Raw genomic sequence first — 19,825 nt, forward strand, 5'->3', positions numbered from 1 at the left:
AGGCGCCTTTTACAAACGTCTTTACCTCGCTGCCCTAGTGGGATGCTGAGGAAGTTAAGGGCTCCAGCTTTTGTGTAAAGGGCTCCTAGGCATTTTGAATCTGACCTCAAACAAGAGAGAGGAATTCAGGCAGGCTGACTGTAGACATATCTCCTGAGCTGGTCCGCTCGCTCAAAATAATCTGAAATCCAACCAGGGTCAGGAACTGTGCCCCCTGGTAAATTACTCTCTGGCCGTTGTAAGGGTTGTTTGTTTTAATGTGTAGGTTTGGAGCCAGGTGAAATTGCTCACTGTAATCAGCAAGCTCTTGGTTACATAGACTGGAGATTTTTTTATTTATTTTTTAAGTAGGAGGGATCAATAGCTTAATAATTGGAATCTCCAGGCAATCCCAAACTCTCAGTTCAGGAGACCATTTCAGCCTTTTTGTCCCAGGCATGCTTTCCAGCCTTCACCACAGCTGTTAGCCAGAAGCAGAGGCGACTGGGCTGGATGCCGCTGGGTCTCTGTTAGCAGCAGGCAGAGAACTGGGAGGCAAAGTACAACTGGATGAACAGCCTGACGTGGACCGGGTAGAAGGGGTGGAACATTCCAGAGAGGGGGTTGAGAAGGACAGAGACCCTGAGGAGGAAGAACAAGACGAGGTCGCAATGGATGGCTGTGCTAGTTTATGGCCACGGGAGAGATTAGAAAACCGGGCCTTCTCAAGAGGCTGTGTGTGTACTTGCTTTTTTTGGTTTGTTTATTTCCAAACAGATTTTAGCCTTTTGATTGCCTATTGTCTTTTTTGGGGGAAAGCATTATGGAAAGTACGTGTTTTAGGAAGAAAGAGGCATAATTTAAGGAGCATGACAAAGACAGGCAATAAAATGTATTTTCTATTTTGCCTACCCTCCTAGGAGGCCATTATCAACATTAAATATTAATATCAATGTCTTGCCAGCTTGGTCACCTTTGATTCCTTGCTCTAAAAGAAAGAGGGGAGGAGGAAAGGGCCAGGGTTCTGTCTGTGAACACAGGGAGGTGGGCATGGGTATGGCAGAGTGCCTGAGTGGGGAGCCCCAGGGCACTGTGGCTGGAGGTGCTGCTGTGTACAGGACTCCTTACACTGGTGAAACAGGCCTTGCTTTCCATGAGCTCACAGGCTAGTAACTGAGAGGACTGGAGAGAAATATAAGGGCAAGCAACTGTATAGCCTGGCAATTACATTTTGGAGAACCTTTCACTCTATGAGAATATACAGATGAAAATATGAATTATTTTACAAAGGATTTCAAGATATTCATGAAAGAATGATTTGTAAGAAGATTATAAGGGGAAGTAGGGTATTTTATTTTTTTTACAGCAAACCTGGTAATGGTAGTTATTATCTGTTATCAGGCACTGTATTAGACAGTTTTCCACATTATTTAATATGATGCTCCAATACCATGAGATAGTTGTTAGCTACATTTTACAAATGAGGAAACTGAAGCTTAGAGAAGTGAAATAACTTACCCAATTATATACCTCAAGTAAGTGGAAATGGCATTAGATTCTGATTCCAGAGCTTACATTCTTAACAAACTATATTGCTTCCCTCTCTAGGGCAGCAGTCACCAACCGGTGGTCCATGGACTACTGGTGGCCCACGAGGTCCGAAAGGTTGGCAACTGCTGGTTTAAGGAAACCTTTGGAGTAGTGGTCGCCAACCAGTGGTTGATGACTGCTGCTCTATGGTATATATATATAACTGCTCTAGGGTGTATATAGAGACATACTTTTCTTCTGTAGGACATACCTTAGAACCCTACAATCAATAATAGTAAGACAACCAATAGAAAAATGGAAAGAATAGGAAACCCAAATAGTCAATAAACATTTGATAAGATGCGCACTCTCATCAGTGAACAATGAAATGAAAAGGAAAACTATAATGAACACCATTTCACTTTCGCAAGAAAGGTCCAAGTAAAAGTTGTGACAATTCCCAGTGTCGGTGAGGATGTGAATTACTGGACCTCCTGCTTACTGCTGGTGAGATGTAAGCGGCACACTACTTCTGAAAATGGTGTGGTATTTCCCAGTAATACAATCTGCAGTCTAAGCTCTTGTCAAATGTAGGGCTCATCAATAAACCAATTACACTTAATGTAACTGGTGATGGAATAGAGGGGAAAGCATCTGATCAAAATCATTTTGAGTACAAAAAGAGGAGAATAGCCCTGGCTGGTTTGGCTCAGTGTTAGAGCATTGGCCCATGGGCTAAAGGGTCCTGGGTTCAATTCTGGTCAAGGGCACATACCAATGGAGGTGTCTCTCTCATCAATGTTTCTCTCTGTCTCTCCTCCTCCCTCCTACTCTCTCTAAAAGTCAATGGAAAAATATCCTTGGGTAAGGATTAACAAACAAAAAAAGAGGATAACAAATATTTGAAGGTCTTGGTTTTAAAGGCATAGTATTAGCTATATTTTTATGACATGTTAGAAGTTGAGAAGTATAATATCTATTTTTAGCCCTAGCTATTTTTAGCCCTAGCTGGTTTGGCTCAGTGGATAGAGCGTTGGCCTGCGGACTAAAGGATCCTGGGTTTGAGTCCAGTCAAGGGCACATGCCTAGGTTGCAGGATCGATCCCCAGTGTGGGGCATGCAGGAGGCGGCTGATAATTATACTCTCTCATCATTGATGTTTCTCTCTCTCCCTTTCCTTCCTCTCTGAAATCAGTAAAAAACTATATTAACAAAACAAAACAAAAAATATTTATTTTTATATGTTCACTCAAGAAATGGAAATGTTAAGCTGTTTGAAAATAACCTTTGCTATATGTTACCTGAATTTAAATGTTATATACCCTCCGACTCATATTCTGCCATTCTGTTATGATACTGGTACCCAGACCCCAATCTTCGGATAATGTTAGTTAAAATTATTAGCTGTTGATACAAGCTGATTATTACTATAGGAGGTGTTTTTGAATGGCACCTATGAAATTAAACTCTGCTTTTAATAGATATCCCAAAATGAAGCACTCTGCACTAAATTTGCCAAACACAACTTCCTGAGGATATATTTATTTGGTGAATGTAGAAATATCTGAGCAATGATGTAATTATCTCTGTCACATGTCCTCGTTCATAATTTACTAACCTATCAGGAACACTTAAGGTGAACTGGGAAAGGATATGTCTGCCATCTTTAAGTGTTTTTCATAGAAATTTTAAGGTAATTTTGGTCATCAAGTTAGCATGCTGATTTATGCTGTTTTGCAGGGAAGGATAGCAGAGCTGGAGCTGCAGTTAAAACACGGAAAGGAGAGCGCTGAGGAGGTGCAGTTCAAAAAAGGCACAGCCTGGCTCTGGTAAGGGGGGTTCCATGACGTCACGGGAAGTGAACTGTGGGAAGGCGACTACTTTAAAGGCTTTAATGTTGGGGCTTTTAACTTCTGTATGAGCCCGAAGGGGGAAGGACTGAAGATCTGGTAACTGTATTTTTTCATCTCCTCACATATAAGGAGGAGAGCTTTATTCATAAATTGAATGGTTTTTATTGTTTTCTAAAGCAGTGTGGAAATGGTTTGCTTTTCCTTTTTCCCCTTAGAACGGATTATTTTTTTGAATAAAAATTTCTGTTTTTCTCCACTTAATTCATTGCCCTTCTAACTCACATTTGGTCAAGAAATACCTTTGACTCACCTGCTCCTCCCTCTCCAAGACAGCTTCATTATCAGGAGCAACTTTAACAGACACCCCCCTAGAGAATTCCCACTATGTTATCTAGAAATGTGTACATGCTGGCACATTAAAGGCAATTTAAATTATTACATGGGTTGGGATAAATACCGTGTCAGATTAATGTTGCAGCAGCCTAAATCTAAACGCCCAGAATCTAAATAGCTTTGCCTGTAGCCACAGGTTTCTTTAATCCAAAAACCTGTTCAAAAGTTACTGAATTTTAGGTTTTTATTTACTGACAATTGGCATATGTAGAAAAGCAAAAGCTGAGTGTGTGTGCGTGCGTGTGTGTGTGCACGCGCGTGTGTGTGTGCGTGTGTGTGTGACTAAATCTATTCTAAGTTTCATTTTCTAGATTTATTTTTAAAAAAAGAAAAGCAGTTTAAAATGTATGACATTGGATGTATGGCTAGAGATTAAGAATTTGGATTTCCCTTTCTAATTGGTATTATCTTTCACATGTAGTTTTAATTTCATCTTCTGAAAATAAACATTTGGTGCAGGTGGTATATTGGCTACACTTTTCAAAATAGAGAAAGAGATATGTAGCATGAAGAATGTGAGAAAATGATGGATGTCAAGGATAACTATAATAATCTAACTCTGAATAACTAAAAGTATGGAGTTCCCATCTACTAAGATGAGGAAGACAGTAGATAAACAGGTCTATGTACAGAGGAATCAGGTTTGGGACTTGCTAAGCCTGAGCTACCGGCTGGAGATGTCAAGTAGATTGTTGACCATGAGTCTAGAGTTCAGGGTAACGCCAGGGCTGGAGTACAGACTTGGGAATTATCAGTATATCATTCACCTCGCGAGTAACTGAGGACAGAAAAGTCAGAGGACTGAGCCCAGAGCACTTCCACATTTAGAACTGGAGAAGGTGGAGGAGGAACTAATAAAGCAAACGGAAAATTAGTGACCAGTGATGTAGGAAGAAAACCAAGAGCTCATGGGCTCTTAAAAGCCAAGGGCAGAAAGTGTTTCTCGAAAGGAGCGACCAGTTGGGTCAAGTGCTGCTGTGAGTTGGCCAAAGATGGAGACCGAGAGCTGGCAGTCAATTTGGCCTCTTGAAAGTCATTGGTGGCCATGCCAGCGGCTGCCCTGGTGGAGTCGTGGGGACAAAGCCAGATTATAGAAGGGCCCAGAGAGAGTGGAAGGAGATGAACTTGAGTCAGGTACACACTATTTTATATGAGTTCTGATGAATGAGAAGCAGAAAAATGGGACAGTGGTTGGAGGGCTTGTTCTTATTTTAAGATGATAGATATTTCAGTGTGTTCTCATGCTAAGGCAAGTAAAAGAAATAGGAAAGAAAAAATTGGTGATGCGGCAGAGAGAAGAGATGGGTAAAAGGAGGGACCTGGTCCACTTGTGGAAGGTTTGGCCCTACATGGAAGCAAGTATAAGCAAGTCATCATTTGTAAATATTCCACATTGACTAATAAAAGAATACATTAACTGTACTATTAGCCATCTGGCCATTCTGAGACTGGACAATTTAGAGAATTTATTGTCAAATGATTTTATAAAATACAAGTTAAAGATCTATAGGAGCAGTTTGCAACTAACTGAAAAACTTGGCTCTTAAAAATTACATTCTCAGAGAGTGTTGAATAGCTGAGATTTTATTAGATTTCAAATGAAAATATTTATGAATGCAAATATAACTTATATTTGCAAAAATCATAATATTTATAAAAACTTTGAATTGCTGAAATTCAATGAAAATGTCTGTATCCTGTTCAGAATGTGAATTTGGCAGTCAGTGGTTGTTTTTCACTTTATCTCAAGGCTCTTCTACTGACATTTTTTAAAATCCGCTGACTATCTGAATTGAGCACACCTTCCTTCATATGCACAAGTGTAATTATTTTGTTTTAGCTTCAGAGTGATTTTATAACCTATGCTTTTAGTTTTATTGCATATACATGCAAGTGACTATTATTTACAATTTGGAACTAGTAAAATTGCTGTTTTGGTGAACTCCTGTGCAAAAAAGGCAAATGCCTTAGTCAGTCTGGGCTGCTATAACAAAAATACCAGAGCCGGGATGGCTTAACCAACAGAAATGTGTGTCTCGCCATTCTGGAGGCTGGAAGTCCAAGTAAAGGTGCTGGGGGGTCTGGCGCTGGTAAGGGCCTCCTTCCTGGTTCGCAGATGGCCACCTTTGTGTGTTCACATGGGGAAGAGGGGAAAGAGATGCGGAAGAAGGGGCAGAGAGTGGGGAGGTGGAGGGGGGGAGGAGAGAGAGAGAGAGAGAGAGAGAGAGAGAGAGAGAGAGAGAGAGAGAGAGAGAGAGAGAGAGAAAGAAAGAGACTGTTTTTGTAAGGACACTCACTAATGCTATTTCTGAGGACTCCAACCTCAGCACCTCCCAGAGGCCTCACCTCCAAATACCACACATCAGGAGCTCGGGTTTCAACATATGAATCTGGGGTGAGGGGAACAGGCATTCAGACCATAGCAGAGAATAATATGAAGGACACACCTACTCTCCAACCAGTTTAAGAGAGGACACCATCACAACCCTATCCCTCCTTAGCTACCACCGCCGCCGCCTCCTCCCACTAGTGGCCTAAGGAGAAGGAAGATGAAACTCCCTTTGAAGTAAAGCCCTTCAGTGTAAGGTACCGTTCTGTCACCTTACACTGAAATTCCTCAAGTACCGTTTTTAGCTCTGGAATCATTTCTAGAGGTTCTTAATAATTGATGAAGAAGCAAAAAGATTGAGTTCTTGCTCTAACGTAAACTCTGACACGGATTGTCTTTGCATCGTCATTGCAGGGTCCGAGACATGTTGACGGATGAGATCACCAAGTCAGCTGCAAAGTAAGATCCCCTTATTCTCTTTGCCACAAATCTTCTATAAACGTGTGTGGTGTGGTGTTTTTTTCCTGCAAGGTACATACAATTTCTCCTTTTAGGGTATTTCATAGCTTTAAGAATTTTAAAGGAGTTTTCAATTATATTTTTAAAAATTAGTCATCCTTTCTCATGTTAATTCTTACTGTGTGTCTCTTCGTGAAAATACAGAGGAATCAGTACAAACACATACTTTTACAAGAGGCTACTGAGGTTGTACAGGTATGAAAGGGCCCCGGGCTGACTTTGGTTCTTAAAATTCTAATTTAGTTAGGGTGAAGGAGATGGGTGGGGAATCCTTGCTAATGTGAATTAATAAATAGTTTATTCAATCTCAGCTGTGAGCCAGCAAATAAATCAAAATAGTACTTCCTTTTATTCCCTTTGTGTTATTGGGTGCAGGGTATCTACACACTGAATTTTTTAAATACTAGAAACTAATGCAAAAATCCAGTTAAAAAAAAGAAAGATGGTTTCACTCATATCCTTGGTTTGTTTTAACAAAAATAACTCGAGTATTACTATCTTGAGGCTTTTTATCTTAAGCCAACCCTCATGAACTTGCTTAAGCAATCTCCTCAGTTTCCTTTGTTAACAAGCTAATTGTTTCTGGCAGTAAGTTACACTCAGTTACTAGCTTCTCCCTTCCACCGTCACCCTCAGCTGCTGACATTCCCTGACATCCTTTCTTCTTCTTCACCAAACAACACAGATAGACCTTTGACCTAGAGGATTTCATGTGCATTGAAAGTCCATTATCCAGAAATATTTCATTGCAGAATAGTTTATCCCTATCATGTCCCAACGCCCTCTGTAGCTAAATAGATTCTGCCTTAACAAAACCAACACACACATGATGTATGTGCCTTAGAGTTAGCCTTCCACCAGTCATTTCTGAGACAGGACTAACTGTGAAGGCCGATCCTGGCACATGAACTCCTCAGCCTCGTGTCTCCTGAGCGAAGGCCAGCAGCAGTGGTGACCCTGCTCTGCGCTCAGTTTGGTGGGAGTCGGGGGACTCTCTGTGGTCAAAACTGTGGACAAAATGAAAACTAAAGTTAGAGAGGCTTCTGCAGGGAGTCATTTGTGTCTGCTCACCTGCTTTGGTGAATTGCAGACCCCGTGGGAGAGCACCAGCTGCAGATTGGAAGGGCGGGGTGCCAGGAGGGGGCTGCCTTTGGCCTGAGCTCTGGTAGTTTGTTCTGTTCTATTGGTCTACTTATATCTCTATATCCTATTAAAAAATGGTGCTCTGACATTAGCAGCAAACAGTGCTGAAGGAACTAGCATCTTTCTATTAAAACAAACTACAATTTTGCCTCTCCAGTAGCGTTTACATTTTTCATCCTAAAATTCTTCAACAAGACTGTAATCTTCAGCTTTCCAGAGCATTGTTTCATGACTAATACTTCAGAAGAGTGTGTTGCCATTCTCAGAGGTGCAGGGTAAAAGGAATTCATGTTTTCATGGTGTTACCTTTTCATCAAAAATTTCAAAGCATTTTATAGGCCTTATCTTATTAAAGCAATCCATGACGGCAAGTGAATAGGAGACAGTTAAGGTCTAGGGGCAAAGGGATTAATGATGAGCAGAGGGAGCACTCTGCCTCCCTCCCTTTGCTTTCCCCACTGGCTTCCTCCAACCATGTGAGGACCCCACCACCACCCCCTGCCAGCTAAGCCTTCTGCTCCTTGGACCACGGCTGCCACACGCCAGCGTAAGACTTATTTTGATCTGAGCCATAAGTTAAAAGCAGGAAGTAAAACATCACCGGATTAGGCTGATATACTCATTTGAGAGCATTTATTTCTAAAGCATCAGGGTTAGGGCTGAAAGAGAATCATAACACAGATACAACCTGATGATTGATGTGTGTTTGTTTTGACTGTTATTAATTAAATAGATTTGAACCTGAAGATAAAAATCCCCAAGGGACTGGGTCACTTTACTGATATGTAACGTAATACTGTGTCCCTGAGAAAGCATCATCGCAGCTCATCCTTCCCTGCACGTTTTAATTAGGTTAATGGCATCAGTTTGTTGCAAAGGACAATTTAATTAAAATGTCAGTGGTGCTGCCTAGATAAATACTGTACTGATGCTGACATGTCATTATGCAAATTACTGCTGCTTGACTGTAGGGGACAGTTATTTGATCAACAAGGTGATGAGTTTTTGCTGAACCAGTTGTAGATTTTCACCTGGCCAGCTCCTCCGTGAATTTGCTTCACTAAATATGCATCGAGTGTCTTCTCTCCATCGCTCACTGCGCTAGGCATGAAGGGAATACATAGGTGTTCAAGAGAGAGTCATGATACCTGTGTGAAATGTAGAGCTTGGCCTAAGCAGCACTGTGCAACTGTGGGCTAGTTGTTTTTTTTTAATTCAAAGATTAATGTCCAAATTTGCATTTAATCTGTAACAAGGTCTAATTAGTGGTGGCTTTAAATATGTTTTTTTCCATTTTACAAGAAACAATACGTGCTCAGGAATGTCAAGAGCAGTGAAACTTTTGAAATAAAATCATGTTGGAGCACGGTTTTAAAACCGAGGCTAAATTCTCTTTCAGAATTTCAGTTTTGTTTTGTTTTTGGCCAGGGCCAACTGGCCAGTGTGGCTCAGTTAGTTGAACATCATCCCATGCACCACAAGCTTCAGGATTGATTCCCATTCAGGACACATGCCCAGGTTTCAGACTCCATCCCCAGTAGGGGGTGTGCAGGAGGCAGCTGATCCATGTTTCTCACATCGATGTTTCTCTCTCCCTCTCCTTTCCTCTCTCTGTAAAAAATCAATTAAAAAAAAAAAGGAAAAAAGATACTTTTTATGTTATCTTGTTTGCTATTCTTGTTTTAAAAGATGTGGTGCCTGATTTCTGGTGACCACCAAAGTGTTTCTACAGGGTGAAAAAACCTGGCGAACTAGTTCTCAGACCACTGAGAATTTCAAAACGACTTTTTACCTAACTTTAGTAATTTATGACTATTTTGTAATAAGATGGGCTTCAGGATAATCTCAGCTAAAAGAAAGAGCCAGTAAAGTAAGAGATTTAATTTGGATTTTGTTAAATGATTTCATGGCTAGGGCACCTAGGAATGCCCAGATCTTGCCTTGCTTCTTGTGATATTATCAGCTGTATGAGTTCCCAATAATCCTGACTGCAGAACTCTAGCAAAACCTCGCGCAAAGCTATCTGTCTGGATCACAAGTCTTTCTTCCTACTTTCTCCTCCACACCAACCCCCAGTGTAAATGTTGGTGTCTTATCAACTTAAGGCAGGTCTCATAGAGGGATGAATCAAGGAGTACAAATTGGTGAACAAAATGACCAAGTGTGCAGAGCAAGTCTTCACTGAGCTTACCCACCCCGAGGTGGGAGGGAGGGGAGGAAGGGGGGGATGGATGAATAGATACATGGAGTCACCTGACTATGGCACATCTGAGCCCCATTCTTACCAAATGGAAACAAAAACGCAAGAACACGTGTATACTAGTTTTTTAATACTCACTAGCGCACATGTTCAGTCAGGTCTGTGTCTTCTTTATCCCTCATATCCATCTATCCCAACACTGGGTAAGCAGGGAAGGGTTCTGGGATGTGTACGCTGATTCAGGTTCAGGTGTGAAGTCCGGGTTTGGGGACACATTCCCTGTATGTGTGGGAACCCACAATCGTAGGGCTGGCTGAGAACCGGACTCTGGCGGCTGGGTGCTCTGCTGCCTGCGCTCTGTCATGAGAGCTGGCAGCCAAGGGCATCTCGTCCGTGTCCCTCCTGCGGTCACGCTACAGGGTCACCTGGGAATGATGGAGTAATACGCACTGTGTACTTTCAGGTGGTGGGAGTATTAACAAGGCTCAGTTTCTTGATATTAAATTCAGATGTCAAATTTAAGATTTTGCTAATATTAGAAAACTATCATTTGGATGAAAGGAAGGGCAACTCTCAATCCTCATAGTCTAAAAATGGGTCTTTTTGCATCTTATCTAGAGCCTCAGTTATGTAGCAATCTGGCTTTGAGGTCACTGGCTTCGATGGATTCCGAGAAAGAAGGGGATAATAATGACTGAGGGGAGCTGCGGGTGGGCCGGCTGCTGGGAAGGTGTGCTGTCGGGCTCCACACACCGGTGCTCAGGAGCCAGGCGCCACCTCGCTCTGCCGGGCTCATTCACACAACTGCCCTGGTCTGTTTTCAGAACACTTTGATGCTTTTATATTGGCCAATTGTGACAGAAGAAGATCGCTTAGGAAATGTAACGTCAAATGACGAAATAAACATTTTAGGAAGAAGTTAGGTATGATGAGCTTGGGTGTTTTGTTTTTTTAATTTTTGTTAATCCTCATTCAAGGATATTTTTCCACTGATTTTTAGAGAGAGTGGAAGGGGAAGGAAGAGACAGAGAAAGAAACATCGATGAGAGAGAGGCACTTCCATTGGTTGCCTCCCACATGCACCCCTGCTAGGGCCTGCAACCAGGGTACATGCCCTTGACCAGAATTAAACCCAGGACCCTTCATTCCAAGGCCAATGCTCTATCCACTGAGCCAAACCGGCTAGGGCGAGCTTGGATTTTTAAGTTACAAAAAAGTATAATGACCGCACATCTATAAGAAGAGCTGCAAATCAGCACTGGTGTTAGGAGCGGGGAGGCTGCTGGCATCGGGAACAAGCAGACCTGCTTACGAGGCTCCGTGAGGGAGTGGAGTGCGTTTTGCCCTCATCTGCCCTCCCTATAATAGCACCTTCTCTTCTCCCGGCTAATGCCCCCAAATCCTCTCTTGGAATGTTTTTCTTCTTAAACAGGGAGAGCCCAGTGGTGAAAGGCAACGCGCTGTTAGCCTTAAGCAGCCTTGCTGTCGTCGTATCCAAACATGAAGCCAGCCTCTCCTCGGACAGCGAGGGCGCCCAGGAGGTGAGTCGGGGTGATCTGAACCGTGGGCTCCGCTGTGTAACCACTGAAAAGGGAGATGTCTCTGGAAGCCGGCTCTGAGTTCACAAGGTTAGAGTCTGTCTGGGCCTCCAAGTCCTTCCAGCTGACGGGCCTTTACCCTGGGAGCTCTGGTGCCCCTAAGACGCTTTTCTTCGCAGCTTTCTGTTTTGCTTCCTCCCTCCCAGTTAAGTGGTCATTTCAATGTGAAGGGAGCAATTTCATGCAACAGGGCTTGTCTCTTTGTGATGACATCAGTGGTAGCCACTCTTAGAAGGTTAACTAGGCTTACTGAAAGTGAACAATGCTGTCAAAAAATGATAAATTAGCAGTGTTTACTGACTGAAAAAAAATTATACTTTTGCATTTTAATTGTAGATGTCAATGGCAAAGTGCCTATTCATTTTTGCAAGGCGTTTATTTCTTAATTAAACATGTGGCGAGCTGGTCAGTGTTCATTTCCAATGTACTTTTTCAGATAATTCGTATCTGTCAAAATAAAAAGGCACAGGTGTCTTCTTCCCACAAGCCCTATTATCTAGGAGCCATCAGCATCTGGAGACAACTTAGCCAAGGGGTTAAAAACGGCCTTTGGCGTAGGAGAGCCCGTTATTTAAATCCTAATACTTGTGCTCGCTGGCGCTGTGGTGTGCTGTTGCTGACGTCCCTTTTCGGGGCCTATTTCACCATCTATAAGATGGGGATAACGATACCAGTCAGGTAGGATTATTGAAGGATTACATGAATTAATATACAAAAACCACAATGCCTGGTAGATACTAACCTCTCAGTAAGAGTCCTCATTCACATTAGCATAGACTGCATCACTTCTTGCTGCAAAAACAGAGTTTATTCAGTGTTATTCAGCCTGTGTCTGTCCCCACAGAATGTCTTATGGGCCATCTATACTGTTTTTCAATAAGTGCTCAGAGAGGCTACACAACTTTCCTGAGGTGACACAGCAATTGGCATTACCAGGATTTGAACCCAGGCAGTCTGGCTCCTGAGCCTGTTATTAACTGCTAAGCCAGCCTGTACAGTTGTACTGTTTTGTTTTGTTTTCATGGTGGGGTTATTTGGTTGCAAGCAAAGAAAATGGCTCTCATTTAAAAGAGGAACTAGATAAGGAATCTGGAAGCCAATGGGATTGAAGGCAGAGCTGAAAAATCAGGTTTTGGGAAGAACAGTAACCAAGGCAACCTGGGGAGTCCAGGCACAGGTACTGATGAGCCATCACAGGAGAACCCCCACTGGGATGGATAATCTAGTCATTTGCTGCCTTTGCATCACTCACTGAAGATTTAGAGTCCCCTGGGTCCCCAGCCTTCACTTGGGTAGGGTAGGACAGGTAGCTAGATTGAGCATTTAATCAAGCTTCAAATCATGGAGGAGGGAATTTCCCAAAGGGTGCTATTACCAGTAAACAAGACAGTAGGTGCCGTGTGGCAAAAGCTACCAATGTGTATTACAGGTGAGAGAGGGAAACAGGTCAAGGGGTGATTGTATGAAGGATAAAATGCAAGCATAATTACTTACTACATGAAAATTTAACTTTAAACCCAGAATCTTATTTTAATGATGAGTAAGTTGAATTTTTAAAGAGAGGAAATGTTTCATATCCTTTAAAAAGAGCCGTGCAGTTGTACTCGTGATTTACCCCAGCAGTAACGGGGGGGGGGGGGGGGGGATGTAGCTCAGAGTTTGAATGCCAGGCCCTCTTATTCTTCTTTATCCGTCCCCCCGCCCCACCTTTGGTTCTGCACTGTAACACATAACGCACAAAACATCGAGAGGCCACACAACCCAGAGGTGGGCTTTGCTTTTGTTCTTGATGACCTTGACTTTGGCTATTACTCAGTACACACTCAAGACCTCATTATTTGATTGAAGTTGAAGTTTTCAAACTTCATCTAAGTCTGCATAGCACCAATAGCTAAAGAGCTTAAGATTGTAGTCTTATTTGATTCAAGGAATTAATTCCAAGGAGATATTTAGCACTGCATTGACCTTTATACTTTGCATGACCTGAATATACCATGGGAGTTAATGAATGCTTTTGACATCCAGGGTCATGAATGATTTTTAAAGCCAAGTTCTCTTCTTAATGAGTTGGGTTTTATTGTTGTTTTGGTTTTTTTACAATTCTCTTTCCTTTTCCAAACTGAAAATCAATTATGTTTTTATGACTGATTAGCTAAGAAAATGATGTTTCTTGAATGATAAATATATGGTGGTAGCAGAAATGCTAGTGATGGTGATCAGAATCATGTAAACTGCTTTATTGCCTCCTCTATGAAATGACAAGTCATAGAATTGAGAAATTTTGAGTTTCTTTCTCTGCACATCTCTCCCTTGAACCTCCACATTATCCTCACTGAACCTGGGAGGGCTCTGGGGCACCCTTGGATACGCTCTGTTTTGCAGCCCCCATCCTCTCACTTCTGTTAAGTCCTGTGTAAAAGATCAGTATTCCTGGTGGGGCACAGGTGAGTATGTGTGCTTGTCAAATACCTGCTCACCTCCTTCAGTCCTGGCAGGTGAAGTTGACTTTTTGATAACAGCATGCCATTCTTGAATACAGAAGGGGGCTATACCCTGAACCTAGAAATAATGTCAAGTTATCGTTCCATGTGTTTCTTCATTTGCAGGTTCAACCGAATTTCCTTTCCATGAAAGACTGGGTTTCCATGGTGTTTGACACTCTCCTGGTCATTGTGGATAGCCACTACCAACCCAGAGGACAACTTTTCTGCTCGTTCTATTACGTAAGTCTGAGAAATGAAAAGTGATAGCAAACTCAAGGGATGACTTTTCTCATCTCAGTTATTCACATGAAATCCATGATGTCATGTAATGATTCTTAGATGTACATTAGAATCACGATGGGAATCGTAAATATATATATATATATATATATATATATATGTATATGTATATATATACATACACACACATACACACACACACATATATACACATATACATATATACATATATATGTGTGTGTATGTATATATATATGTATAAAGTATATAATATATAGTATATAGTATATAATATATAATATATATAATTTAAACAAGAAACACTGATGTGTAGGCCTTACCTCTGACCTTTGCTCAGGGATAGGCCCTGGGTATCAGCACTTTGAAGCATTCTGGGCTATTCTAACATGTAGTCAGAGGCAAGAGCTCCAGTTATAGTAAAATAAACACTGGCTGCAGATGGAGCCCCTGAGTTTCTTGTCACAGTTTTTGTTTCCTTTTCAGGGTATGTGAGCTTGGGCAGTTCACTTTATCTCTCAGGACCCTTGTTTCCCTGCCTATAAAATGAGGTGATTGAGCAATATTATCGGTAGTGATTGGAGCCCTAGCTTCGTCCCTTATTAATTCTGTTACCGTTGACCTGACACTTAACCCATCATCTTACTTTTCTTATCTGTAAAATGAAGTAAAAACTAATGCTTTGCCAACTTTACAAAAAACAAAAAAAGTGAGGATGAAATTATATAATTTATGGGAAAATATTTTGAAAATTTTGAAATACTTTATAAATACAAAGTCATATTGTTGATCCTAAGCACCTTCTCTTTCTTCATGCTTATATCCCAAGATCTGAAGCAAAATGAAAACACACTGTTTTTGTTTGGGTTCCTTTTCCCCTTTATTGGCGGTAGTGAGTGCTTTATTTCTGTATCTGCGTGGTATTGTTTTGGTTCTGCCTTATCGCTATCCAGCGTTTAGGGAATTGCAGTGATCATGGGGCAATCAGCTGAGCGGCAGAGGATTAGAGTTGATTTGAATAAAAATATAGCACTCGTCCTGATCAGTTGCTAAGATCACAAATGTAGCCTGAAACTCCGCTGCCTGAGGTCTCCTCTCTGTGCCTCTGCCCTGCCCTGGGGAGGACCTGGTATGTATTCATCTGGGGCTCAGGGCCTAGAAGTAAAATTTTAACTATACTTGAGGACAAAGCAGGGATAATGCAGGATTACATTGGAAGGTAGATTTTGCTCACAGCAGTACTTTCTTTACGATGATTTGTTTTCTGTCGGATGTGTTCTTGTTTCTTAATGATGGATGAATATTTTCTTAGCTTATGCTGAGGTCTTTGCACTAGCTCCACGGTCCAGATGTTCAGGAGGACACATAGCATGTAGATTTCTAATACTGCTGCGTAGTTCTCACAAACCAATAGCAATAGTCTCCTCACTCGCTAGGTCAGGGTTGCCTCTGACCTTTGTGATTTTTGCATTGTTATACTTTTTCAAAGCCCTGTTTCAAAAGTCACTTTTTTTTTTTATTTCCAGTGACCTAGGGGCTGGGTCATTTTGAGTAGTATTACCCTTACAATAGTGCTATACCAACTAAAAGAACATCCTAGCACATGCTTGATTTTTATCCTTAAAGTACGAAAGCTTAGAGAGCGAATGAGTAAAGAATTAAAAACATTTTTTCATGTGCTTGGATGACAAGAGACAACACGGCCTTTAGGATGTGTGTGGAAATTTGAAGTGGGTAATAGGGAGGAGTGGTCAGCGGACTTCCCACTCGAGACATGTTGACAAGTGTGCGTGATGTCTGGTGGAGCCCTCCAGCGTGAGGTCCTGAGAGAAGCTGTTCCTATTCAGCTGCCCCGTTATGGTGTTGGGGCTGTTACTCATTTCTTACCCCGTGATTGCATATAGGGAGGCACATATAGAGCTCTCCATTCCATTTTCAATAGCTGGTTATTGCTTTGTAACCAGAGGCTTTTCGGATTTCAACTTCCTTTTTAATTAAAAGGAATTAGCCCCCTGCAGGAAATAATCCATCTACTGGGAAGGGTTCCCACCAAAGATTTTGGGAGATCTGCCAATAGATCCCTGAGCTAAATTTACACTTGTCCCTCCATGCTAAACTTGAACTGGCCCCTCCCCCACCCCTTGCTGGCTCTCCGGGAAGACTCTGGCTTTCTGGACATTTATAACGTGGCTGGGTGGTTTCCCCAAGCTTGGATAGCTTCACTTTGGGTCTTTCACTATATGCACATGTGGGCTTTCAAACTGAAATTGTCGCAGGCTTTCCAGTGAGGGAATTCACACCCTTTAAAAGGAGGCACTTAGAATTTGTTTTGTTTTTTTCACATTTAAAAGGATGTTATTAGTTGGCAGACTGTTTAGCAGCCAGTTGTTTCAGTGGGAGTGAAAATGTGACCTGTACACAAACACAGCAACCGATGTTTTGAATTACTTGTTTGCTTGGCAGGAGTGGATCCGAGAGAAGCCCGTATTGTTGCAGAGGGCTTTTGTGATAGGTGTGTTTCCTTCATGTTTTAAACAAAAGGCCAACCCCCTGTTTTCTTTCTTTGGCATGTCCTAGAAATCCTATTCCGGGGAAAACACAGCCAGTGCCATCGCCCGCTCCGCGGCCGCCTCGGCTTTGTCCCTGCTCGTGCCAGTTTTCATTATCTCTTGCAAAGAGAAGGTGGAGGAAATCCTGACCATGCTGACTGCCAGGTTACCTGGGAAACCAAGCGCTGATGAGTCTCAAGCCGTGCAAATCCACATGGGCCTCGCTTTGGGGATGTTTCTCTCGCGCTTGTGTGAGGAGAAACTCAGGTACAGTGGGTTAACACAGCCCTGCGTTTCCTCTTTGTGGTGCCAGTGGAGGATTGCACACACACGCACACGCGCACACACACGCACACGCGCACACACACACACACACGCACATGCACACGCACACGGGTGTTTGATCTGAGCAGTACGTGCTTGCTGAACTTTCTGAGACGGGCACCTCGATCATGAGTTCTGCTTTATGAGTGAATTTGTCTTTCTAAATTCCATCCCATAGATATTAACGTGTTTTAAGGGTTGCTCTTATTAAAGTAATTGGTTACTGGAACGTCATTTCATGCTTAGATGAAAGCCCTGAATACAGCTGTGTAATAGAGGTGAAGAAAAGTCTAATCTATGGTACTATAAAGAAAAGCTGCCTTTTTCCTGGTTTGTAGCTGAAAATGATTGCTGATGGTTTATTGATATCGCTATCACACAGAGGGAGAGGACTGGGGTGTCCCTTGTGCCTGAGGGTGTGGGAATCCTTGAATCGCCTGAGAACTGCATGTACCCAGTGTTAACTGTTGCTTTTATCCTGTGCCCTGGCTACAGTTGTATAATCCTTAAAGAGTCTTAATCTGTGCATATTTTACTGTGTAGTTTATTCCGTTTGATTGCTCGGTTTTTGGCCTGCTAGCTTTACCCGTGAATGGAGCTAATAGACGATCAAAGACCCAGGTGGAAAATTCCACCAAATGGGAAAATCTTCCTGTATGTGAATCTAGTTTTGTTGTCCATTTTATTTTACATTTTATAGCCAATCTTAGAATTTTATATATGTGTCTATATAGATTTATTGTAGTGTGGTACAGCATGGATATTTAGATGTCACTGACTTGGAATGTAGCCCCATTCTCCAGCAGTGGAGGACAGGGAGAGGCACCCTGTGTGGTGTCAGCTATTGTTAAACTTTCCTGTCTGTCCAAAGGCAAGAAATGGTGTTGATGTGGAGACATTAGATGACATGATGCTATATTTAGATTCCAGTTTTAAACCAGTGGTTACGTTTCCATTTGTAATTTACAGAGTTTTGTTCAAATGCCAATAAAGGAAACCTTTATGAAAGTTGCCATTGATCTGGGGAAATACCATATTTCAGATAATCATGTTCAGCTCTTGGAAACATCTGTCAGGCCATTGGGAAGAGTTGGCTTAGTCCCTGCGATCATAAACGAAACGTTTCCAGAACACTCATTTTGTCCTCTTCACCCGTGTTCGTCTATGTAGGCCTGGCTCTGGACGTGAACAAAAAGCGGCCCTTTGCGTGTGTTTGACTGTTAACGTGTTTTGTGTGTGTGTGACAGAACACAAAGTATTTTTAAAGAGTTAAAACTTGAAAGTGAGTTTCCCTCCTGTGCTACTGTGCGACCGATGGCAGCCCTTTCACCATCTGCGTTCCTGCTCTTTCTTTAGTATCTTTTCAAGCAACACGCTTTACAGCTAAAAATGAGCCATGGCAGCTTCATTCCAGGCAACTCATTTCATCCTCTCCTGGCCCCGGCTCCCTTTCTCATTAGATTTCGATGAGCCGCTGCTGGTTTTAGGGTTTGACGGGCTTGCGTTCGTGGTTCATTTAATCACACTGCCTGGAGAAACCCACGGTGATTCAGCTAAAGCATCACTCTGGTGCCAGGCTGCCTCCCGCCCTGTCTGCTCTTACCTGACTTTGCACCTGCAGGAACCCCTGGGGCAGGACCTCAGGAGGCTCTTCCCATGGCCCAGTGCCCTCGGAGTAGCTGCAGCTCTTAATGTGGCTTTAATGACCCTGTTTGATAGCATCCTCCTGTTAGCTGGTGTCTTAGTACAGCCGCCAGCTCATGGCTCCCACCTTCCTTATTTCTTGGAGCAGAGGAATCTGAAATATATGCCTTTGGTACTAAAACATATTTTGCTAGATAGTGGCATTGTCATCAGATAATGATATTTTTGGAGAAAGTTTCCATTTTTCTGTAATGAAGGCAAATGTTTTGAGGGCTATTGACTGACCAGTCAAGGACATCAAAGAAGTAACCCAAACAGCCCCTCAGGACAAGGCGCTGGTTCCGAGAATGGAAAATCACCTTGTGAAAGAGAATGGTGGCAGTCACTCCATTGTTTTGGTCAAGCTTATGGACAAGTCACCTGAATTTACATTCTGGCCTAGAATCCATTCAGGAAAGCATATTATTTCAAAGCTCGCTTCCGTCATGACTCCCAGAGGATATAGCACTTCAGCATTTGTTTAGCATATTTAAGTATATTTTACTCCAGAGAACAACTATAATAGAACTTACTTAGTTAAAGCCATTAAAAGTGTGTGTGTGTGTGTGTGTGTGTGTGTGTGTGTGTGTTTTCATTGCAAAATCTAATCCTTCACCTCAAGCAAAACCGCTGGCTGCAGTCCTGGTTTGAGGACGTGGGAAGGGCTCTCTGCGCCGGGTTCCCAGCTGTGTTCCCCCGGCAGGCGGAGGCAGCAGCACCAGACCTGACATGTGGGACCCTGATAATCAAGTGTCAGTGATAAAGCCCACGGCTCTGCCTGAAAACACTACCTTTTATGTTTATTTTACTATACAAGCCAATGACAAAATCGCATCAATTACCGCAGACAGGAAAACAGAGAGCTGGTGTTCCCCACCACCACCACCACCACCTTTTTAAAAAGTGTAACTAAAGGAGTAGAACTTAAAACCTCCACAATGGAGGCATGAAATCAAAAGTAAGCCTTTGCATGAAAGAGATTGG

The 19,825-nt window shown here is 42.3% G+C and overlaps 1 protein-coding gene across 2 annotated transcripts in view; it reads left to right on the forward strand.

Annotated features, from left to right (window-relative positions):
- The window catches only part of FOCAD (focadhesin), a 274,973-nt gene that overhangs the window by 203,588 nt on the left and 51,560 nt on the right, over positions 1–19,825 (forward strand). For both annotated transcript variants that reach the window (XM_036331270.1, XM_036331271.1), the window contains 5 exons: positions 3,250–3,338; positions 6,499–6,543; positions 11,379–11,487; positions 14,151–14,267; positions 16,863–17,101. In XM_036331270.1, the coding sequence (XP_036187163.1) occupies positions 3,250–3,338; positions 6,499–6,543; positions 11,379–11,487; positions 14,151–14,267; positions 16,863–17,101 (599 nt within the window). The remainder of the gene's footprint in view (positions 1–3,249; positions 3,339–6,498; positions 6,544–11,378; positions 11,488–14,150; positions 14,268–16,862; positions 17,102–19,825) is intronic.

Source organism: Myotis myotis, unplaced genomic scaffold (genome assembly GCF_014108235.1).
Source record: "Myotis myotis isolate mMyoMyo1 unplaced genomic scaffold, mMyoMyo1.p scaffold_m19_p_12, whole genome shotgun sequence".
NCBI lineage: Eukaryota > Metazoa > Chordata > Mammalia > Chiroptera > Vespertilionidae > Myotis > Myotis myotis.